The 10277-nt window shown below is 40.2% G+C and overlaps 2 protein-coding genes across 3 annotated transcripts; both read left to right on the forward strand.

Moving 5' to 3' along the window:
• The first annotated feature begins 491 nt into the window (after positions 1-491).
• LOC139787315 (endocuticle structural glycoprotein SgAbd-4-like) lies at positions 492-10044 on the forward strand. The gene is made up of 2 exons (XM_071726380.1): positions 492-570; positions 9249-10044. Exons 1-2 carry the CDS (start codon positions 556-558, stop codon positions 9627-9629), a joined length of 396 nt encoding a protein of 131 aa, XP_071582481.1. The 5' UTR covers positions 492-555; the 3' UTR covers positions 9630-10044.
• Positions 3062-9048, forward strand: LOC139787316 (uncharacterized). 2 transcript variants are annotated; one of them, XR_011722602.1, is made up of 2 exons: positions 3062-8166; positions 8259-9048. XR_011722602.1 is itself a non-coding variant. In XM_071726381.1 (2 exons), the coding sequence occupies exon 2, from the start codon at positions 4973-4975 to the stop codon at positions 7172-7174; it is 2202 nt and encodes a 733-aa protein (XP_071582482.1). In that variant the 5' UTR covers positions 3062-3638; positions 3731-4972; the 3' UTR covers positions 7175-9048. The 2 variants fall into 2 exon arrangements, 1 of the variants encoding a protein (XP_071582482.1); XM_071726381.1 differs by having other exon boundaries at positions 3062-3638; positions 3731-9048.
• Positions 10045-10277: the final 233 nt, after the last annotated feature.

Genomic DNA, 10277 nt, shown 5'->3' on the forward strand with positions numbered 1-10277 from the left:
TGATGAACGAGACAATAGAAAGAATGCATGTTGGTACTTAAACGCGCCGGGGAGAATACCCTCTGGAGCTGACCGCAAGCTCACAGCTTCCGTGCTTCCGGGCGACTGCTCAACGGAAAGGAAAAAGCGGATTCCCCGCGCGGATCGTCGTTAGAGAAAATTGTGACAATTGAGCAAGCATCCTCCAATGGGGGACCCGATGACATTTAGCGCAGTGTGACATGGTGATCTCAGGGAAGATGGTCTCTCCTCGACGCTGATGTGGAGTGTGTTGTCTCTCACAGCTCGCCGGCGGCGGCGACGCACACTTACACATACGCGTACAGATACATGTTAGCGACGCCGTGTTAAATCGTGGATCCGTGTAAACCCCCCTGTCTGTCCCCGCATGCGGCCCCTCTGTGTGTCCCCATGTGCATCCTACATACTATCGTAACGCCGGTGGCCGTCGGTGCATCGGGCTGTCGGTGGTGTTGGTGAGCCTCCAGGGGTATATATACGACGAGCGCTGCGGGGCTTGATAAACACTTGCCCATCAGCGATTACTGCCGCAGCATGTACACGTCATTGGTAAGCGTTTAATTAAGAGGAAAGAAATTCTCGGGGGGGTGGAGGAAGGGAGCGGGGGCGGGGGCTGGGACTGGGGAGCAAGGATGCCAGAGCGAGTGCCAGAGGGCACTTCCGCCCGCGAGACAATACGCGCCGGTAATCGTAGTTGGGTCGTGTGAATCTGACGTGCATTTCCGGTCCCCGGCGATGGGATTCCCTGTGCGCGTATCCGGAGTATCCTGTGAGTTACGTTGTTGTAAGTGACACTTCTCGATTATATCCGGTATAGCGTACCCGAGAGCTCCGGGACTCGGATGTCGGTGGGTAGAAACGCGCGGGGCGAGCCGGGATCGGAGGGTAAGTAGCGTATCCCGGAGGATTGTTGGTGTAAAGATATCGATCGACACCGTCGGGATACACCCAAAATCTGCCATGTACGCGTGTAACGCGTGCAAAACGTTCTCATGTACTAAATGCTTAACAATGAACGATACAGGATGTTTTAACCGGGAGCTGAGGCAATCTTTCTTTGGCGAAAGTTTTATCTTGTAAGAGACGGAAAGAGAAATGCGAGATAGCGGTGTCTTGTTCTTTTCAATTACTTTCAAGTATTTTAACACTAAAAGTACCAAAGCAGTCAAAACAATTAGTTTATAATTTTTTACCAGATTTATAACGATACATTTTTCTTAGATTTTTCGTGACTTTATTGCAATATGTAAATTATTAAATTGATTAATTTACTTTTTTCCCTCTCGTTCCCTTTTTCAAAGATATTTAGTATATTTAAATAATAAAAATAGATATATGTTTCATCGATAGTGTTATCAGCGTTTCAACGATATTTAGTAAACCGCCTAAAGCAAAGAATTACTAAACATTATAGTATTTCCCTAAAACATATGATAATTGATCATTTCAGTTTTCGATAGCAGTATATTCGGTATAATTTGTTCAGTGCAACTATTCTAAATAATCTATGTATTAAAGTAAATCGGTTTTACTGAATAATTTCAGAATACTATTCAATAATCTTATTATAGAAATTAACTTTTTGCATCCCGATTAAGGATATCGTCTTATTAGCAGTGTCAAATAATTATTTAAAAAATTGTAGCATTATACAATAGTAACAAGAATCGTCAGCACCGTGAGGCTTATTTTATACGAGGTGCGGCGTCTGACCTAATAACGCTGATACTACCGCGATTCCGTCGTGTCTGACTCAAAACGATATCACTACTGCGACGCGAGGCGCCCGTTTCCACTGATTCGCAGAGCTTTCTCCGTCGCTACACGACCGATCTAACAATTTTGAATATCGATGTCAAAATTAAATCGGATTATAATAAACAAAAAGATCACAATATATAAAAATTCGAAAACTTTAATATTTTGATAAAATGAATATTTCAATATTAATATCTAATATTCCGACGGTGAATAATTATATTGGAATGCGGACTTTGTTTTTATTTACTCCGTGAATCGTCAAGTTGTGCAAATCGCGTCTTCGTGAATATCTAAGTGGCGGTAGCTATTAGCGCGCACCGCATAAACACTTGTGCAACGACGTAAGCCTCAAACAGGGAAGCTAACGAGAAGGCTAATATTCATCCGATGTTTATGCACCTGGAAACTTAACCGGTGGCGGTTCACTAAGGTCACTTAATTCTCTGCGCCACGATCCAGCGTTGTTATCGGATATACCGCGACTTCGATACTCTATCGTTGCGCGCCAGTATTAAATTATATTCACCGCGGGTGTTTACGCGCAATCATCACATTAATCGAGATCCCATCTGATATTTATGACCAATAGATCGATCTACGGTATTGATTGCTGTATCTTTAATCCCCAAGAATAAATATTACTTTTACTTTCATTTCATCGCTCGTACTGAATTTTTTGCCCATTTGTAATCTCAATTTTGATGCAATGATCGATACCGCGAAATTTCGTAACATAATGCCATGTTCAAGCGATCTTAATCAATCACTATTAAAATCTTCTATTCGCTGTTTGTGTTTAGCTGTTAAAGTGTGTCCCCTAACCGGAGATGTGAAAGTTACGCTGACTATAAATGTAGTCAACACATGGATGAGACATGGTTTAGGGAAAAAAAAAGATTAATTAAGATAGTCGTGACAGTATATCTGTCACCGCGGCATGATAAATTAATCGAGCGTTTTTTAACGATTTAATGATGGCTATTAAATAAATACTAATCTCATCAGTCTTCACGATTTTACGAAAGCAATTAATTTTGTTCAAGAGTACTGTAATACCATGCTTACGTCACCAAGATAATTACATTAATTAGACTTTAATATTTGAATACGTAATAAATACATAAAAAAATATTATTAGGCTACCAAGATCCAGCTTGGACCGCATTTATTCTAAATTAATTTAATATTTGACTTTACTGTTAAATATTCACAATTTTTCTATATAAAAAAAATTAACAGTAAACGTAACTCTCCAGCTAAAATTTCCACCTAGAATAAATACGTCTGTTAGAGAGAGAGATTGTATATATATGTCCTAGCACATAAGTATATTCATATATATAGAAGCGCGCGGCGCAGTCGGCATTGTTCGGGGGACGTCGGTCACGTGAGCCGACCGTGACTCGGTTGCGATGCGAGCCCGGACAAAGTGAGGCTGTAGGCGCATGCGCGGGCCAAACATGCTCGATCTCGTCGCAGCGCGAACGGCCATTCGTTACCGAAACGTGGATCGAGTCGCACGTGTATACGATCAGTACGTAAAAAGGATGTTGCATCATCCAAGAGATTTGTTAATCACTTCATCGAAAGGGACATTGATTCATCCCGCATCCGAACGAGAAGTTCCACGAAGCACGAGAGCTGGCCGCTCAGTTAATTACACGAAGGAAGGAGGGCCAGTATTCCAGTATATTTCTAAAGAAGGAAGGACGACTACTGCCGTTACTGTTTCGAGCATTCCCTCGTAGCTAATTATTATCAACATTAATAAGAGGGATTCAATTACGGCGCAAGCCAGTCACGCCATCCTTTCAAGGATGTGCCTATCCAGAAGCGACGATTCTGCTGTTTGTGAGGTAAACCAAGAAATCTATCGAAGTTTAGCTAGTTGAACAGAGCCTTAGGTAACATTCGTTACAGTCGGCTTGTATTCAATCTCTCTTTACAGAGGCCACTAAATTGGTTACCTCAAGGAAGGTCAACTTTCGGAAAGAAAGTCCTTCTTATGTTAACAAACCTTTCTGGTTTTATAACGAAAAGCTGAGCTCAGTACAAGATACATTTTCATTTAATTGATTGCAATCAAACAAGTTTGTCAATTTCATTACGATTCATTTTGATAGTTTGAGAAACACGATTCTTGTGAAAAGTGCACATAGATGTAAAAGAAACTCTGTATTCTATGTTCATATACGTTAAGTTATTCTTAAACATATTAAGAATTTGTCACGACTATCTATTACGTTGTAAAGATAACAATCGTTACGGTGGTGATCTTGTTTACCATCTCTAGCTTAGAATTATTGAGTCATAATTTCCAACGCTGGAAACTGAATATTTCATACTTTACCTTTGATTTAATTTACTGTCTGATATTTAGTATGTATTCTGTGGGTGATAATTTCAGATGAATGATCCTTTTCATGATATACTTTTCTATGAATATTTATAGTAACCATTTCATGGTACATTTAAAGGTTTACATGCTTGGATAAGTCTTCTTATAATGACTTAACGTTAAAAGATGAAAACGAACAGAACCCTGAAGTGTTTTTAAGAAATACTACCACATCGAAATCAGATAAAGAAAGGGATCATTCACCAACTAATCTTTATGTTATTTTCATGTATCTATTGCGTCACTGATTTATTGTGTGTATGTTCATATGTTTTTATCTTCTGAGACAAATATCATCTAGCTTATAAGAGAAAATATATGCAATCTCTCTCGAACAAAATAGACTTAAATGGATGTGCCGCTCCCTCCTTAAGATCAATATTTCTTCTTATTAATAGAAGTTACACAATCCAACATATTTCTAACATTTTGGTCCTTCGAGCCGGATTAGTCATTCCGGATCAGTCGCTTTGGATTTGTAATCTTTTCAACTTTTCAAGTTTAGTATACAGATTCGAATAAAGATCGTGGTTAGAGACAATTTCAAAGGTTGAATCCTGTTGTCATTCTACAATACCCTAGAAGGGGAGCGACACATTAACGTTCATGTACAAATAGAAGCACGTGAAGGACATTCCGCTTGAGTCGTTGCGAACTTGAAAATAACAAGGAAATCTTTTCTATTACTGTAGAAATAGAACGATATTCAGATATTATATTTTTTCGAATTAATATTGGATTTATTATCTCATTCGGTTTAATACGTTTATAGTATTTATTCCTTCATTCATAATGAATTCGATAATCGATCATATACATCAACAACTCGCATTGAGTAATTTCATGGCTAACGCCTGCGATAATTTTGTCAGAATGGAAAGGTCAGGAATGGCGAGAAGAAGTGTAGACGCTAATCTTTTATATCTCAAAGGGAAATGGGATAGGTTTCAACAGAATCACGATGTTATTATACTCGCCATCACTAAACTTGCACGTGAAGACAAGATATTAATTCAGTCTCATTCCTACTTTACTGACGAAATATTCCCTGAAACAAGAACATGTTATTTAGCGTCGGTTGAAAAAGTAAAAGCCGGTATTTATTCGGAAACACAGAGGTCGCTAGAACCTTCATCAATTCGGTCGATGATTGATGAAAATCCCGTGACTAACGCGGTGCTTCCTTCGGCTCATTCGGTTGAAAGTGAGACTCACATGAATGATAGTGTTCATAATCCATATGCGCGTCTCCCTCGAATCGAAATTCCCAAATTCGACGGGACGCCTTCCGAATGGCTTAACTATAAGGATTTGTTCGCGTCACTTGTATTAAAACAGAAAAATTTATCATCCGTCGAAAAGCTACAATATTTGAAAACTAGTCTGATTGATTCTGCTGCTCATTATATCAAAAATACGTCTCTTACAGAGGAGAATTTTACAAAAACGTGGGAAGCTTTGTTGAAGCGTTATGATAATCCTAGACTTCAACTTAACACTGCCTTACGATCTCTCGTTCGTTTAAAGCCAATGACGAAGGAAGTAGCCAGCGAATTAGAACTAATACACACTACTGTCATTCAAATCCACCGAACATTAGAAACGTTACAGCGCCCAATGGGTGGGTGTGAGGACTTTCTCATATTTTTGACGGTCGAGAAATTAGACCCTGACACGGTCAAAGCTTGGGATTATAAACTGGGTTCGTCGAAGATCCCTCCCACGTGGGACGAGTTCGACGATTTTTTAATGACACGTCTTTTCTCTCTTCAATCTTATGAAAGATCTAGAATAGGAAAGTTTCCATTTAAACAGCAAAAGCTTACAGCTAAAGCTCATTATCAGGGAAAATCTGATGAAAATTCTGCAAAGAATGAAAATGCTTGTCCGATTTGTAAGGGAAAGCATTACGTAATGAAATGTCCTAAATATATTGATGAGACTACTGCTCAGAAATTAGCACTCATAGTCAAGCATAAGTTATGCTATAATTGTTTAGGAACACACCGGATAGCAAATTGTAAGGTAACTAAGCGTTGTCAAAAATGTGACAGAAGGCATCACACGTCTATTCACAAAGAAGATGGGTCGTTTAATAATAATAAGAATAATATAGGAACTTCTTCCAAAAATGGAGGTGTAAAATCGGAATCTCAACCGCAGTCTAACCTCTCCGGTTCGGATCAGGATAGGGCTACGGTGTTACATTCGATCAAAACAATTAAATCAACAAAGTCACAAGTTATGTTAGCTACAGCTAAGGTGTTAGTTATGTCTGAAAGAAAGGTTGTCAGAAAGGTTCGTGCCCTTTTAGATCAAGGTTCGGAGATCTCTCTGGTCTCTGAAAGGATCGTCCAACAACTACATCTTCCGCGGTCTCATTCGTCAATTTCGTTAAGTGGAATAGGTGACCAAAAGTCCAAGAAAACAAAAGGATCCACCTTCTTTAAATTGAAACCGCATTTCAATTCCAATTTCGAATTGTCCATATCGGCTCATATTCTACCGAAGCTTACGACTTCGATTCCGTCTGTTAAAGTTCCTTGTCAATCATGGTCTCATTTAGAAGGAATACAAAAGGCTGATCCTGATTGTTTTCTACCGGGTTCGATTGATTTGATATTAGGGGCAGACGTTTATGGTTCATTACTGGAGAATGGATTACTAAAAGGCTCTATTAGTGAACCTATAGCGCAAGCTACAAAGCTAGGATGGGTTGTGTCAGGACCTACAGATATTGATGCTCCTTTCGAGCATAGACAAATTTATCGCGTTTCCATTGACAACGAGCTTCACGATCTCGTGCGAAAGTTTTGGGAAGTAGAGGAGATACCTTCGTCGGATAAACCAACAGAGAGTTGCACAGTTAGACGCGCTCCTAATGGCGGGCGGATTTACTTTGAAAAAAATGGGTTAGCAATAATCCGGCTATTCTTGAAGATATCCCGCCGGATAGGAAGATCACTTTTCTTCAAAACGATCAGGACAAGTTAGTTAACGTTCTCGGATTAACTTGGGACATCAATACCATTCCTGAACCATCTTTATCGATAATACTAACTTCGCGTCTAAGCAGATGGCAACTTTTACAGCAAAAGCTAGAAAGTTTTTGGTCACTTTGGTCCAAAGAATACTTACAAAGACAATTATCTATTTACAAGTGGAATAAAGTCAATCCTTCGATAACTGAAGGTACTGTAGTTCTTTTAGTAGATGAACGATACCCACCCTCAAAGTGGCCATTGGGTCGTATCATTAAAACGCATCCAGGTAAAGATGGTCACGTTCGTTTAGTCACAGTTCGCACTCAAGCATCGACTTATCAAAGACCAATTACTAAAATCTGTCCTCTTCCGGTTCAAACGGAATCATTCTGAATTATTCGTTAATCAGGTTAACGAAGGCGGGCGGAAAATGTTAGAGAGAGAGATTGTATATATATGTCCTAGCACATAAGTATATTCATATATATAGAAGCGCGCGGCGCAGTCGGCATTGTTCGGGGGACGTCGGTCACGTGAGCCGACCGTGACTCGGTTGCGATGCGAGCCCGGACAAAGTGAGGCTGTAGGCGCATGCGCGGGCCAAACATGCTCGATCTCGTCGCAGCGCGAACGGCCATTCGTTACCGAAACGTGGATCGAGTCGCACGTGTATACGATCAGTACGTAAAAAGGATGTTGCATCATCCAAGAGATTTGTTAATCACTTCATCGAAAGGGACATTGATTCATCCCGCATCCGAACGAGAAGTTCCACGAAGCACGAGAGCTGGCCGCTCAGTTAATTACACGAAGGAAGGAGGGCCAGTATTCCAGTATATTTCTAAAGAAGGAAGGACGACTACTGCCGTTACTGTTTCGAGCATTCCCTCGTAGCTAATTATTATCAACATTAATAAGAGGGATTCAATTACGGCGCAAGCCAGTCACGCCATCCTTTCAAGGATGTGCCTATCCAGAAGCGACGATTCTGCTGTTTGTGAGGTAAACCAAGAAATCTATCGAAGTTTAGCTAGTTGAACAGAGCCTTAGGTAACATTCGTTACAGTCGGCTTGTATTCAATCTCTCTTTACAGAGGCCACTAAATTGGTTACCTCAAGGAAGGTCAACTTTCGGAAAGAAAGTCCTTCTTATGTTAACAAACCTTTCTGGTTTTATAACGAAAAGCTGAGCTCAGTACAAGATACATTTTCATTTAATTGATTGCAATCAAACAAGTTTGTCAATTTCATTACGATTCATTTTGATAGTTTGAGAAACACGATTCTTGTGAAAAGTGCACATAGATGTAAAAGAAACTCTGTATTCTATGTTCATATACGTTAAGTTATTCTTAAACATATTAAGAATTTGTCACGACTATCTATTACGTTGTAAAGATAACAATCGTTACGGTGGTGATCTTGTTTACCATCTCTAGCTTAGAATTATTGAGTCATAATTTCCAACGCTGGAAACTGAATATTTCATACTTTACCTTTGATTTAATTTACTGTCTGATATTTAGTATGTATTCTGTGGGTGATAATTTCAGATGAATGATCCTTTTCATGATATACTTTTCTATGAATATTTATAGTAACCATTTCATGGTACATTTAAAGGTTTACATGCTTGGATAAGTCTTCTTATAATGACTTAACGTTAAAAGATGAAAACGAACAGAACCCTGAAGTGTTTTTAAGAAATACTACCACATCGAAATCAGATAAAGAAAGGGATCATTCACCAACTAATCTTTATGTTATTTTCATGTATCTATTGCGTCACTGATTTATTGTGTGTATGTTCATATGTTTTTATCTTCTGAGACAAATATCATCTAGCTTATAAGAGAAAATATATGCAATCTCTCTCGAACAAAATAGACTTAAATGGATGTGCCGCTCCCTCCTTAAGATCAATATTTCTTCTTATTAATAGAAGTTACACAATCCAACATATTTCTAACAACGTCATTGCGATCAGCTCGATTACGTCTAAATTCTTTTTCCCGAATTGAATATGTATATTATTTATCTCCCGTGCTATTAATGTTGCATACTTTTTTTCGTTCTATCACCAGATAGCCTTAATCGCATTGGCAGTCTGCGCCGCGGCAGCGCCCGCCGACGAGCCAATACCGATTATCAGCCAGAGCCAGGAGGGTCCCAATCCAGACGGGTCGTACAAGTGGAATTATGAGACCGGTAACGGTATCAAGGCCGAGGAGGAGGGCCACCTGGAGGATGTCGGCACCGACGACGAGGCGATGAAGGCGGAGGGTGGCTTCAGCTACGCGAGCGACGACGGCCAGGCGATCTCTTTGACGTACGTGGCCGACAAGAACGGCTTCCAGCCGGTGGGCGCTCATCTGCCCACCACGCCGGAAATCCCGCCGCTGATACTGAAGGCCCTCGAGTGGAACGCGGCGCATCCGTCCAAGGATGACGAGAACCAGGTGTAAAAACAGCGACCCCCCGGCGCCGCCGTCCAGCATGTGATCTCACGACCTCCACGAGTATAATTATTCCGCCATGAGAATGGAAGACGATCTAATATAATGAACCCACGGTGACACCCGGACGACGCGAGTGCTGTCGTCGGCCGCGTGTCGTTGTCCTCGCCCTCGTAACGAACACGGATTGCTCTGGTTCAAATTGTTGTAAATATTTATTGTACGCGATATTGTATACACACACACACACACACATGCGTATTTTATTATATATTGTATTGTATTAATATATTTTATATATATATATATATATATATATATATTTGAAGAGACGCAAATATATATGTACCATGACTATGTAACTAACTCATCGATAAACATATGTGTCATGGTGCATTAAGAATAAACGTTGCATCCCAGGAGAGACTTTGCTATTCTATTAATAGGCCCGATCCCTTCGGCGAGACACGCGAAAATGCGTGCAAGATTCCGCTACGGATCCTTCGGGCGTATCGGGAAGGATGCGGGGCAAATTTGCGGTTAATGGTAGCGTGTGTTACTTCTCTGTCTCTCCGCCATCTCCGTTCTCTGCGAATTAAGAATTAATTACTTCCTTAATACACGCGTAACAAAGTTAATCCTTGATTGGATTAATCC

The sequence above is a fragment of the Temnothorax nylanderi genome, unplaced genomic scaffold (genome assembly GCF_030848795.1).
Source record: "Temnothorax nylanderi isolate EJ_2023f unplaced genomic scaffold, tnyl_v1.0 TNYL_tig1420_pilon, whole genome shotgun sequence".
NCBI classification, from domain to species: Eukaryota; Metazoa; Arthropoda; class Insecta; order Hymenoptera; family Formicidae; genus Temnothorax; species Temnothorax nylanderi.

Coding starts and splice junctions, on each gene's coding strand:
- LOC139787316 (XM_071726381.1), top strand. CDS start 4,973: ATGAATTCGATAATCGATCATATACATCAACAACTCGCATTGAGTAAT.